This window comes from Chroicocephalus ridibundus, chromosome 5, assembly GCF_963924245.1.
Source record: "Chroicocephalus ridibundus chromosome 5, bChrRid1.1, whole genome shotgun sequence".
Taxonomy (NCBI): domain Eukaryota; kingdom Metazoa; phylum Chordata; class Aves; order Charadriiformes; family Laridae; genus Chroicocephalus; species Chroicocephalus ridibundus.
The window spans coordinates 6,826,706-6,840,376 of NC_086288.1; the positions used below are offsets into that span (position 1 = coordinate 6,826,706).

At 50.8% G+C, this 13,671-nt stretch overlaps 1 protein-coding gene across 4 annotated transcripts in view; it reads right to left on the reverse strand.

Moving 5' to 3' along the window:
* The window catches only part of SHROOM3 (shroom family member 3), a 103,550-nt gene that overhangs the window by 6,605 nt on the left and 83,274 nt on the right, over positions 1-13,671 (reverse strand). For 3 of the 4 annotated variants that reach the window (XM_063335556.1, XM_063335553.1, XM_063335554.1), the window contains 4 exons: positions 9,274-12,526; positions 6,136-6,212; positions 1,777-2,694; positions 174-692 (listed from right to left, as the gene is read on the reverse strand). In XM_063335556.1, coding sequence (XP_063191626.1) covers positions 174-692; positions 1,777-2,694; positions 6,136-6,212; positions 9,274-12,526 — 4,767 coding nt within the window. The remainder of the gene's footprint in view (positions 1-173; positions 693-1,776; positions 2,695-6,135; positions 6,213-9,273; positions 12,527-13,671) is intronic. The other variant, XM_063335555.1, reaches the window with a different exon arrangement.

Consider the following 13,671-nt stretch of genomic DNA (forward strand, 5'->3'; position numbering starts at 1 on the left):
AGAAGGGCGTTCAGGAATGCCCTGCCAGCCCCGACGCCTGGGAACCGAGGAACTCACTCTCTGCCAGCACCCACCTATAAAGATGCGGAAAAACTCAGCACAGGCTTGTCCCTAAAAGCAAGCAGCGAGTTCTGCTGCCACACTAGCCCACAACCCAATCAAGCAATGCTCACGTGTTATCTTCCACTGCTGTCCTGACAGCTTTTTTCTGCGTCATCTTCCTTTTCATGTTGTTCTCCTTCAGCAAGCTGGTTCCACTGGGGAAAAGCCCTTCCATTAAGTCCATAGTTGTCTTCATTTTGGAATCTGGATCCAGGATATCAGCCAGAGACTTGTCTTTATGGACAATTTCTTTTGCTAGAGCCTCTGACTTAATATCCTCCGGGGTCTTTTTCTTTGTCTTCGCTGGAGGTGCTGCACTGAGCATCTCGGAGTCCAGGCTGCCATTTTCTGACTCTCCAGTGATGACTGCTGGCTCTCTCTGGTTGCCTTCAGGTTGAGTTACGGGCTGTCTATCGGCGCTTGGAGGCCCTTCAGGAGAAGCAGGTAACTGGTGCTGCTTATCCGCAGCAGATGGAGAGCTAGTCCTCTTTGACGCAGGTGGTGAGAGGGGCCAGCTATTTTCACCGACACTGGTGCCCAACCCTGTTATCTCCCTCTCGGCCAGGGCTTTGGGAAAGCTTTTGAAGCTGCTACGGACAGAAAAATTCTGTGAGATGAAGATAAATTTACCACACAGGACCATTGTGAACACACGGTGAAGGCCTAAGACAAGTAACTTTTCCTTCCCTCTCACTTATTTTTGTCTCTTCTTACTTCAGCATGGGAAGACCCACAATATGAAGCTACTGGCACCAGAAGCATATTGTCCCCTCAAACTGGACACTGCTGTTTTGTCATTCCAACACAGAAGGAACTAGTGAGCGACACGTCACTTTGTTTTCTGCTCTCAGGCTGGGGACATTGCGCCTGACCACCTGGGAGTACCCTCCTGAGCAGTTTATACTCCTTTGTTCCTTTCATGTTGGAAAAACCAATCGCTACCTGGCCAGATTCTTCCTGGATGGAAATCAGAGCAGCTTCCTGGGAGTGAGGGAAGCTGTGCTGAGTTAAACCAGCTGGGCGCTCAGCCAAAAAGTCCTATCCTTCAGGAAAAATTTACTATACAGTGTTACTGTGACATATTTGTGTTGTCACTTCTTGGCAGATGGTCACTGTTTCATAACAGCACTATTTTGTGCCAGGGCTAAAATGTATTCTGGGAAACTCTAACTGTTTGGAAAAACTGTCATGGATTTTCATAGTTCTCTCTCAAAAACCCGTAACTGGAAGGAGTCAGCAGCCATTTTAACTCTTCATGCTGGAGTGAGTAAGAAGCAACTCCACTGAAATCCATGTGGCAACTGCAGGGAGAACGAGACCAGGACAGTTTCTCACCCGTAGCCCCCTTTGCCTTGCTTACTAAGCACCTGTCAGTGCATCTGCTGATGGGCCACAAAGCCTTTTGCCTTCTTGCTTCGTGCCCTGCCCTGGCCACACCACTTGACAACGCTTTTGGCAGCCAGCAAAGCCTAGCGGCAGCGAGTCAGTCTGTCTGTCCCTCTCCCCTTACAACGCGTGCACCCCTCTGCAAGCTCCCCGCTCAGCCAGCAGCTGTGGGTTGGCCGTTGCAGCAGGCAGAGCTGCGGAGGTCAGTCACATTTGTCTGGTGCCCCGCATATCTTACTGTATATGGCCCTACAACGCCCGAGACGCTGCCTTACAGCCCTCCCTTACCTCACTTTGGCCTCCTCTGTCAGCCTGGTGGATTTGTCTCCAGCTGCTCCATTCCCCTCAAGCACCGCCGGGGGGGGAGGAGGTGGGAATTCCTCCGTGCCGTTTGCCGAAGTGCAAGAGCTCAGCTCGAGAAGAGGACGGGATGGCAGCGGGAGTGAGAAGAGTGGAGCAGTGACACTGGGCTGGGAAGGCATGACAAACACCTCGTCGTCTTCATCGTCCTGCAGCAACGGTGGGGGAGTGAGCTGCAGGCCCGACTCCGAGATGCGGAGATGAGCTGTCCCCTGGGGAGGAGGAGTCTCTGGGTCAGAAGAAGTGCTGTTCTGTGTCAGCAGGGACTGCCACCTCTGGGACAACTTTGGCCCAGCTGCTGGAGGAGACACCACAGCCTTTGAGTAGCTGTTGTCTTTGACTGAATGCGCCCACACCACTTTGGGTGGGAGGGATCTGTGAAGCAGCCCGGCTTTCCTTCTCCACATCATTTCTTCTGTGGGAGTCTCGGGAGATCTGTCCTGGGCAGCATCCAAAGGCTGTGCCTGAATATTACCATTGCCCTCAGGGGGAAGAGCATCTCGTTTGGCGTGGTGCTGTCTCAGAGCCTGGTCATCACCTGCACTCTGCAAGTCTGAGGGAGTCTGAGCGGGCGTATTAGGGGAGGACTGGCCAGGTCCAGAAGGAGTAAGGTTAAGAAACATGGGTTTAAAGCCTTGCTTTTGCTCGTTATAGTGACTCCTTGCCTCTGTCGGGGATGGGACAAATGCAGAAGTCCTGCTGTCTGGCCTGGAAAGTTCTGAGAGCTTGTGGTTCTCGGTCAGTGTGGTGGAGGCAGTGACAACCTCGCTGCTGTGGTGAGGATGGGGATAATAACTTGTGAACGCCATTTTTTCTGAGTGGCTTCTTTCTTGCTTGCTGAAAGACCTAAAAACCAAGAGGCAGACCATGATAAGATTAATAATTAATCAACGAGCAAGAAAAGCTATTGTGCACCTCCTTAACGAGCAAATCATGCAGCCACATCAGAGGCCTGGGTCAGTGCCTGCTGATCTAGGTGCAGTTGGGCTTTGAAACTGGTAGTAAAATCCAGTCTACCAATGCTAGGCGCGCAGAGCCAGATCCACACTCACTCACCATCTCCCAGCATTTGCAGTGTGTGCTAGATCACACACACGTGTGCACACATGTAGCAAGCATCACAGCAATAACTTAACAGAAAAAATTTTAGGAAAACCTTCCTTTCCAGCCTTGCTTTGAATTTTGTTTGTTACAGATGGGGCTAGTAGTGACTGCTATAAGAAAGACTACTTGACATTATCTACCATCAAACTCCATGCTCAATTGCTGATAATTTTAAGAACTTCAGCTTTGTGGGCCAAAAATTCCCATAACATCATCTGCTCCTTTTGGAAAGGTGCCACTAAAATGATTCAACCGTCTCCAAGAACAAAGCGAAGCCAAAAAATGCACTATTTTGACTGCGGAAAAAAATAAAAAAAAGCTCTTATAACCTTGACATCCTGTTAGAAAGAAGAGCTCCGCTCAGACAGGCAGGTGTTACAAAAACCAAAGCCAATACACTTCAACTGCAAGCAGATGTCAAGGCTGCAAAGCCAACAGATTAAATGATTCCTTCCAGGTTTTTTAAGATGTTCTCATGTGAGTCTGAGAAAAAGTGTCTGGCCTTTGAAGTGAGGATCCTGCTCAGAATACATAGCCAAACCTACTTGCCCGTACGGCTATTTAGCTGGAAAACAAAATAAGTAGTAATAATAGCGCTAGCAGATGCAAGAGAAGATGGCCTAAAAACACGAGGCCGTACCATAAACCAATAAAATACAATAAAGCTCTGCTGCCAATGTATTTTCTGTTCTCGAGATGCATTGTTCAAATAATCCAAGGCTGCCAATCTGTGATGTTTGAGACTTGTGCCCCAAGTTTGCTCTCAGATGTACTGGTACAAATTAAGAATAACTCTGTCCAAGACATGGGTCGTTCTGGCTTTATTCTGGTGTGACCGAGAATAGAATTTGGCAGCCTTTTCCGGGGGGTGGGGAAACTTCCCAGACAGACTGCTCTTGGTATTGTCTGTGGTTCCTGGACAGTAGCAATGTGTATTCTTTTCAGATGCTCAGTGTTTGTCAGAAACGCCAGATGGCAATTCTCTAATTGAAAGATCTCTCCTACTGTGGAAGCAATTGTGGATGCTAAAACTGGTGGAGCAACAACCATTCCCAACAGCGCTTACGAGACAGCTATTGTACGACACCTTGGGAAAGCGTAAGTCACGGAGCAAGTGTGACCGGACCAAGCGATTGCTGACCAGGGTTTCCATAACTCCACCATTTGACAGTTTGCAAAGAGCAAGAGAGGTGGTAGGGATAGACCCATCTCCTCTCCAGCGCATTAAGCAGCTGTGTCCCAAGGAAACCTAGGAGCATAATTCCTGCTGCCTGCTATTGCCTTCCCTGAAAGGCCCGTGCATGGAGTACGCTGCAGACTGCGATAGGATGGTAATCGTTAAATGTGAGAGGACTGCCTAGAAAACCAGAGGACAATCACAGGACAGACAAAGACTGCATCTCTTAAGGGATGGATTAAAGATGCTACAATAATCCCATATGATCCAGACTGCGAAATACCCACTCACACTGGGGCAGGGGAATGATCACCAGTATCCTGAATAGTGGAACTCCTTCTGGGAATCACTGACACATGGGTAAGGTCCTGGTCTACCCGTCCCTTTCACTCTGCAGAGGATTCAGATCTCGTTCTTACTGAGAGTTAAATGTAAAACTTCTACTGGCTTCAGCAGCGCACGTTCAGAGCCCTCTCCTTCCAAAACTCGTGCCCATTCTCTTTCAGGTCATTTCAGGTACAGTAACATAAGAAAGATCACTCAGTAGCTGAGGTTCATCGGGAGTGATTTGCGGCCCATGCAGTGGGGCTTTTTCCTGTCTTCTCCCATCCTTTCTTTCTGACTTTTGGGAAATCCAATTCTGATCAAGAAGGGAAAGCAACCTCACATCTCCCAGAAGAAATGTGCTTGCAGAGCATGCAGAATGCCTACACAGCAGAAACATCATCAGACTGTTAAGTTAATACCAATAATCTTTGTGCAGTGAAGCATGAAAATGAGAAACCTACATTTCGTGCCCCAATAAACTTGTTTTCAGTCTGGGTGTTCAATCCCGGTACTTGGAAAATAGGTTGGGGGGTGGCGGGGGGGAAGGAAGCAGCAAGTAGTTATTGAGAAGAATGATGCAACGCCATCTCTAGAAGAAATGGGGAGGCAAGATGAACTAAAACAGCTGTATTGTTCTCTTAGGGAAAAAAAAATGGAAAAAGTTATTCCAAATCAAAGTAAACGGGTGTGTTTTAAATAATTATAAAAGGATGTGCCTGAAGGCAGATCGAGTCCCTCTAAAACAACTTTTATGTCTTCTTAGCGGCAAAAATCCAGCTAGGCTAGGAGCCTTCCTCAAATGCTAGCTGTCGCTCCCTGACCCAGAGCCGCATGGCGAAACCTTTGGAGACAGCAGCGTTAACTCCCACTGTGACAGCAGAGCGGCTGACATTTACTGCAAGTTTGTGAGAAACAGAGCTCCTTTGTGAAGAATTCTTTTAGTCCCTCTTGATGGTTTTTACTGTAATACGAGTTAGCTGTTTGGGCACTCAGAGCTTAGGGCAAGCATCTATTTATTATTTAAACGTAAATACAGCAAGATCAACTTCAGTTCTAGTTAACTTCAAAACAACCCGCTGCTAAGTGGATAGTTACATAAGTCCTATTATTATGAGTTTTATGATTATACTTTTCTATTTTTAAAACCAATTCTCTTTCCCCTGTTGCCGAGCAAAATATCCTGCCTGCACAAAGGAAAGCAGCCTAAACGCGAGCTCCCAATTCAGCAAGAGAAATGAAATCTCCTGGTTTTAGTCTGTGCAAACGGTCACTTGCTTTTGGGGAGGCAGCATCCTGGACTGGAGAAAACGGGACAGAGTGGAACATCAAGGTATTTTTCCCTTTAGAATCCTTTAGCATCTGGATGTGAGTTCCAACAGCAGATCAAACACACTTTGGAAGTTAGGTAACCGGAGATTTGCTGCAGAAACATGCTCCAAGACGACCTGAAGAGGACTTGATAGTGAAGGAATGTCTATGGTGAAAAAGAAACCCTCACAGCAACTTACTCCTCCTAACTCTGCTGGGCACAGCACACCCAGAACTGTGTCCGTGCAGATGTTTTCTCTGGTTTGTCACGATCCGCCTGTTTACACAGACAACACATGACAACTGCTGCTGGCAGCAGGATGGCAAGAGCTGGCCCCGTGGTGACAAAGGGGACATTAACATATACTTACCTGGCTCCTGCGCTGACCACGTAGAAAGGATCTCTCACCACGGGGCCAAATTCACTGCTTTCCCTTCTCAGCAGGTCCTGGAGTGCAAAGACAGTATTAGCAGCAAGCATAATGCAAAACAACATAACAAATCAGTGATGTTTCCTAGTGAGAAGAGAGCCCAGCATGTGGGAGGACAACTCCAGCATGGTGTACCACTCTCCAGCACCCTGCTCCTGCTTAGAGGACCTGTCTGCCTTCTTCTGGGTGGTTAGTGGACCAACAGGCAGACTTATTGAGATAAATGGTGTTTTAAAACCTCTCAGCAAGTCCTTGCCTCTTCTCAAAATGTGCTCGACGGTATCAGTGGGACCTGGGCGTTCGTCTCTGTTTCACATGCAAGCAAGAAGCTGAGACACCACTGAAGCAGCCTTAACTGAGGACGCTAAACAGTGAACAATTTGTGCCCAGGCCCAGCGGGCCAACAGGACTGAAACTCCGCGGAGATGCTGAATGCCACAAAGGCTGGACGCTCCAGCCACAGGCAGAGGTGCTGAAAAATATCTCAAAGTCTGGCACTCGGTTCTTTTGAAAACCAAAGCGCAGGAACTATCTCCTCTTTAGGCATTTACGTCATCTAAAACCAGGGCCATCTTGCAGCCGAAACGCCTTTGTGAATCTGCCCCTCTCTGCCCTAGAGCTCCCACCACAGGACACCAGACTATTATGAGACACGAAAGCAGATGCTAAGCCTGCTTTTGAAGAGGTCAGTATTTTCTCCCGTACGATCTTTCCAGCAGAGAGCATTTCAGTGCCCCCCTTCCCCACACCCTTAGTAATTTGCTTTTTTGGTCAGCGTTGCTGCAGAGGGAGGGTTAGCGAAGATCTTGATTTAGGAGTCCGGGAGCTGGGAGATATGCAGGCCGAGACAGACTAAAAAAGCAGAGAGGAAGGAAGGCTGAGAATGCGTTCTGAAGACTGAGAGCTAATAATTCCACAGGGCTATCAATTTCCCTATATCTTTAAACAAATTCCTATAGTGACATTGCAACGTGATTTATACGCAGCCTGAAAGGAACATCAGACACTGTACACAAGGCCCTGAAAAACACGCAGTGAGGCAGAGAAGTCTGCGGCTAAACTGGAAATAAACATTTCCCACACAAAAAATCTGAAAAGGCCAAAAAACTAAAAAAAAAAAAAAATCACCCTGTTGCTTTGGCTTTGTCCCCCACTTTTATAGCTGTGGTTTTGTATTGGAGGCAGATCAGAAACAAACTTAATTAAGAGAGCACTTAAACATATCCTTCCCTTTCAAACAGACGCTTATGGATTGGTGTATATATTTGAAGTCAAACACGCTTTCTTGAATTAGGATTTAAGAACGGGTTTTTCACAAGTGCCTTGCTGCCTATGGGACTAAATCCTCATTCCAGAAGTGGATGCAGCTAAATCACTCCAGGAAACAGCAGTAAGGGCTCTTCCTTCTTCTACACTTGAATTAAGACCCCGAGAGCAGGTCTGCACTGCTGTTCATTGTCTTCCTCCAGCCACCTTCCAACAGGCAGAAGCTCTGGTTTGGCTGCTGAATGTATGCAAGATTAAAAATGAGCCGACAAAAGGGAAATAAAGAACTCAAGAACTACCCTGTGCGCCCCCTGCCCAAGAGAGGGGTCTGTGAAAAATGAACAAGGGCTGATCATCATCCAACCTGTCATTTCGAAGTATATTTTAGTGGATATCTTTCTGGATACCTGTTTTTGTTGCTGGTCTGACCGTGCCGGGAGGCAGAGAAAGAGTCACCCTAACTTTCTCAAGGATTGTCCTCTACTGAACGCAAGACCTTGTGATCAGCGAGTGTGACAAAATTGCACAGATGAGCCCGATGCCTGGCTGGTGTGGAAAAATACTGATGATGGGATGAGACAGCAGTGGTTATGGAAATGCATTCCAGTCACTTGATATTCACAAGCCGCTTTTTAAATTCTCTCTATTTAAAAACGTAGCGTGGGATCTGAGGTCTGTCGAGGGAGGACATTCAGAATGAAGCACACGACGAGTTTGGGAGAACAGCTCCTTCCCCCACACCCCGGTTTGGCCTGTGTCCGAGATGCTGCCCAGAGCCTCCTGGATGTTACTCGACCCGGTACCCCTTCGGTGCACCTAGACAATCTATTCTGGGCCAGCAGCAAGTGCGAGAGTAGAAAGAGATGTCCTGCGTCTCAGCTTCCTCGTAAATATGCAAGACTGTCCAAACACTCAGAGTATGTGGAGTGAGGAGCCTGTCCGCACATTTTTGTTGTTTCCTCCCTCTCCCCGTGATGAATGGAGCCTGGCATGGAAACGGAATGGGGCAGCAGATCCACCACTGCTGTAAATCCGTGCGGCTCAACCAGCTGCAGTTACCTAAATAGGTCTGAACAGACTTCAGCCAGCTGGAGAGCTGGCCCGGGCAGTTGTTCTTTAAGAAGTTAGCCTGTCCTACTATTTACCATCATCAGAGTCAGTTGAATTCCCCATTTGTGACATCAGTGCAATGTTCCCAACCGCCAAGCAGGGGACATGGGAAGAGCGGCCAGGGTCTCCGCTAAGTTTTCTCTGCAATGTTTCCCTCCAGGGCTGGAGGCAAAATATAATGGTAACTTGGCAGTGTCTCCACCGAGCATTTCCCAGCACTGTCAGGCACAGCGGGAGCCAGGGCAATTTCAAGCAGTCTTTAATCTTCTCTACTTTGCCCCAGGAAAGTGGGCTAAGGCAGAACAGCAGCAACAGCGTACCACCACCGCCTTAGCGGTAGACCCCACCAGAAAGGCCATCAGTGCTTCTCTGGTGATGCTGGCAGGTAAGAACAGGACACCTCAGGAGCAGCAAGAACACACACACGCTACCAGCATACTCACTAAATCCCAGCATCTCTGAAATCCCTGAAATAGCCCCAGGAGTAAGAAAGCTGAACAGTACCCCGCTGGCAAGCATTTCAAACAGCATCCTGGTAATTTAAACACAATAAATGGTCTCTATCTCAATATGCATTTAACCTCTCCCTAACCAATAGAGTAACTGCGATGACTGAATATCGGCTTGTCCTCCGACATCCTCCCCCCGTCCCTGGTTCAGAGAGCCCTGCTTGCCTGCACGCACGATCCGGTTTCCACATACCTGGTGTTTCTTATCCGCCGTGGGAGACGATCTGGAACGTATATGCACAGGGACTGTCTGATTGTCATACCTATCGAGCAAGTCTTCCACAGACACCGATTTCCCAGATTTCCTGGCAGAGGAGGGTGTTTCAAAGACCTGCTCCTGCTTCCCGTAGCAAGGCCGGCCCTGCACGCCCAGAGGGTCTGTCTGCGTGCCTTTGGTGAGCTCCGTTTTGGCTCTGTAATCCTGGCACCTCTCTGTTTTCGATCGGCTCATCACCAAGCTGTCCTGGCGCCCTTTCTTCTCATCTCCACTCATGTCAGAGCAGCCCATCAGCCCAGGAGGAAGGGTAGAAGATATCCGCCCTGTCCTGGATATCCGCTCTACGGACTCTCTCCGGCGGTAAAGGTTCTGGTCCTGGAGGGAATTCATGCTGGAGGCAGAGGAAAGGCTCTGGCTGTCTGGGCCACCTGCCTGTAGGTAGGAGCTGTGGGAGCGTTCCCTCAGCAGTCCGACATCTTGTGAGGATGGCCGTCTCCCTGTTTTGCGCTCAATGTAGTCGGCGAGGGCGTTCTGCTGGAGTTGCTTGAGCTCTGGCTTGGAGAGGCTGGCTGTGGAAGAAGCTTTGCCATCCCTTTCAAAGATCTTACGCCGGTCAGCCACTGTATTCTCCGGGAAAACAAAATGGATGCTTTTCTTCTGGAAGGAGAAAGGTGATGGCTCCCCATCAGAGATGCCCACCTCGTTCATCTTCTCCGGCTCCGAGTAAGACCGCTTCTTCTGCTCCGCTGTCAGCCGCTTTCGGCCCCCGATGCGCAAGATGTGCTGTGTCTTGGTGTAGTCCAGGGCGGAGAGGCTGCCTTCCGTTGGCGTGACACTGTGCCTCTCCTTTGGGGTGTGGGGAGACGCCGTCATGCTCCTCATGCTTACGTGGGCCGAGGCAGGCCTCTGGGTTGTCCTCTTGGGTGTGTTCCCAAACGGGGGGCTGATGCGACGGAAGGAAGTGGCCCTCAGCACCCTGGACTGAGCATCTTTAATGCTGTTCCTGTAGGCCCTGTTAAATGGTGTGTCCAGCTGCGACCCGTGGACATCCTGGACGTTATCCTTCCAGAGGATCTCCTTCTCAGGCTCACCTCCCAGCTGGAACGTGCTTTTACTCCTCGGTAGCTGAGCTGACCTTATTTCCACCTCATTTTCAGGACACAGGCTGTAGTATTCGCTGGGTCTTGCCTGCTTTGCCGAAGCTGCCATCTGCAGCTCTACGGGGCGCCAGTCAACCTCTTCCAGCTTCCCATTCCTGACCGAGGGGCTGGAGACCCTGCTCGGCTCACTGGGCAGCTGGCTGGGCTCGCGCAGTTTGCTCCTCATGTCCTCCAGGCTGTTGAGAGAGCACCTCGCACTGGAGGGCTGGCTCGTCCTGCTCGGCCCGTAGTGCTGGCCAAAGCTGGGAATGCCAGCACTTGGGGGCCAGTGAGTGCTTTGCTCTCGCTGCTCAAACTTGCTGACCTTCTCCAGCACTGAGCAGCGGGGCTTGCCGGCATCTGGTTTGCCATAGGGAAAGCTTTGGGCGCTGCTAGAGCTGAGCCGGCTCCTCCCGAAATCAGAGGTCTTTGGGTGCTGCGGAGAAGGGGGCTCTTCGCACTTTGGCTCCGCAGCATGGAATGGAGTCACACTGGTGCCCTCCTCCTCCTGCCTTGCGAAGGCCTGTGGGTCCACATCGCTCCACAGTTTGTGCCCCTGTCCCCTGTGATCCTTCTCCTCTTTACCGCTGCTGTTCAAGAAGGACAGTTTGGTGCTGGAATAACCCTCGCCTGGCTGCATCTCTTTTAGCTCGGAGCTGCTTTGCCTCCGGGAGCTCTCTGGGATGTTCTGCAAGGAGGAGAAGCCATACTGCTTGGCCTTGCTATGACCCCACTGGTGATGAGCAGTGGCGTCCCTCTCATTTATCTGTGCATTGCCATTTTTGTCCTCCTGGGATTCAGCCACCCAGTCCTCTTTGGGCTGGTAATGGGTTTTTCTCTCATCAGCATCCCTCGGCGGGGGCTGCAGAGCTTGAAAACTGTGTTTGGAGGCCTGTGTGGTACTTGCGGTCTCTTGGTTGCTGTGTGCTACCTTGTATGGGGGTAACAACTCCTTTCTTGACGTGGTCAGGCAGACCTCTGGGCCGGCTGTGCTAGGTTTTTGCTGGAGAAGTTTTGCTGCAGCATCGTGCTTTCTCTCAGCTGCTGGCGGCTGGTAGAAGATGGTTGATCTGTTTGTAGTGCTTTGGTTTCCATTTTCATCAAAGCCCAGAGTCCTGCTGGCTACAGCCTTGTCGTAAGAGACTGGAAGAGGTGGAGAGTACCCACTTTCTTTGGCCAGAGCTGGATAAAGTGTCCCATTATTGCTTGCAGAAGGCTGGGGCACCTGGGCGTAGTGCGGCTCTGGGGAAGGTACTGGGTAGACGCCAGTGGGCAGCAGGGGCTGCCCCGGCTGGGCTGGCTGGGAATAGCTCTGCTTGGGCTTCACGGTGGGGCTGCTCTCTGGGCTCTTCTCCACCACGGTGTGCAGATGCCCTTCTCCAAAGGGAGTTTTCAGCAGCGGCCCCTGGGATAGGGTGCTGACAAGCGGAGACCAGGCCCCTTTCGGCTGGGTTCGACCAGGCTTGTTCAGATCAAGGCCAGCGCATGAGCTGGGCCTCTCGTGATGCCTGATGGCTGCGTAGCTGTCGCTGCGAGTGGGAGGCAAGGGAGGTCCCTTGGGGGGCTGGCTCTTGCTGTCCGAGGAGCCCTGGCCTGGCTGCGCCCAGGAGGGAGCTGCGCTGTGCCGGCTGAAGCCGTGGAGCCTGCCATGGCCGCGACCGTCCAGCGAGGCCCGGGCCTCACAGCTCGGAAGCAAGGCGGAGGACTTCACCTCATACTCCTCGGAGATCCCTCGCTGGGCATCGTAGACTGTCTTGATGTACCTGATGTCAGCTTGCCTCATCCCCTCCTGCAGGCCACCTCGGGACTGCATGCTGTCTGTGGAGCAGGAGTGCTCTTTGCTGAACGGAGGAGCTGGATATTCAGGGATGCTAGAGTTGGTGGAGAATGAGCTGTAGGCAGAGTCTCTCTTGCTGTGGAGGTGGGAGAGCTGGTCGATGCTGTTGGTAGATTTGGCCGGGGACAGGTGACAAGGATGGTAGCCAGGGGAGGAGTGGTCCAAGCTCTCCATGCTGCCCCGGGAACTGTATTGGTCAGGACTTCTCCTCAGATAGCCATGCTCATAGCCAGAGAGATCGCTGGTTGAGGAGCTGAGGAAGAGCGAGAGAAGAGTAAAAACCCACTGTCAGCAGAGGAGAGGCACAACAACTTATAAGTGAGCTCAGAAGCAAGATGTTTAGTTTTGAGAAGTGCAGATGAAAACCCATATTTGGGCCTTACTCCATCCCCTGTCCGCAGTCATCCCAGTTCACAAAGAGGAACTGCTTGACATTGCAACACATGGCTCTTATTTACCACAGAAGGGTGGGAGGGAAACGCAGACAGAAAGACAGTGCATCTCTGGAGCCGGGGAGGATCAACCCCACCCATCAAACCTATCCAAAGCACTTGGAAAGCTGAATGAGCACCGACGCCACTGAGGAGGAGGAGAGGAGCACGAGAGGCGTTCTGCAGGGAATCTAATCTCTCCCTTTTTTTCACATTTCATTTCTTTTTATGGAGATGAAGGCTATGCCCTGGCAGGCTTTCTGGAAATTCAGCTGCCCCAAGGATAGTTTGCTTGCTGCGAGAAAACCAAACTGACAGGACAGAGAAGAGATTTGTTTGTGCATGGAAGCAAGCGGGGGTGCGACAACAGTCTGAGGATGCCCTGGGAAGTTTTCACAGCCGCCTCCTCAGGTAGCTCATGTACACCTTGGCACCTGCTCTGAGTCCTCTGTCAACAGAGGACTCGTGGCCACCAGAGGTGTGTTCAAAAAGGGTATTCAGAGATCTTTCTATCAGCGGGAAGTGACCTCCTTGTGCTGGCCCCAGTTCTTTCTACACCTCACACGGGGATATCACAAATTTACGTGGAGTTACCCCTGGCTAATCTCTCCCTTAAATACCGCTTCTCTAGTTCCCTGTGCAGCTACATGCGCTGTCCTGACAGAGCCACAGGAAAGCACCAGGAAAGGAAAGGCCACCGTCCCACGCGAAGGGCGGCAGGGCAAGGCTCAGAGCAGGAACGGAGAGGAGCCTGGGTTTGCCAGGGTGCAAGCTGCAGCCTCACCTGGCAGAGGGAAAGACAAGCTCCATTTCTGTGTGCTTTGCTCCACTGGGATAACAAACCCAAACCCGCTCCACGCAGCAGGGGAGACGCACAGCAGTCCCGGGAATCAAGGAGGCAGCAAGTGTGTTTGGGAACAGCCCCCTCCCTAACAACTGTGTGCTGAAGAGCCTAAAGCTTCCTTCA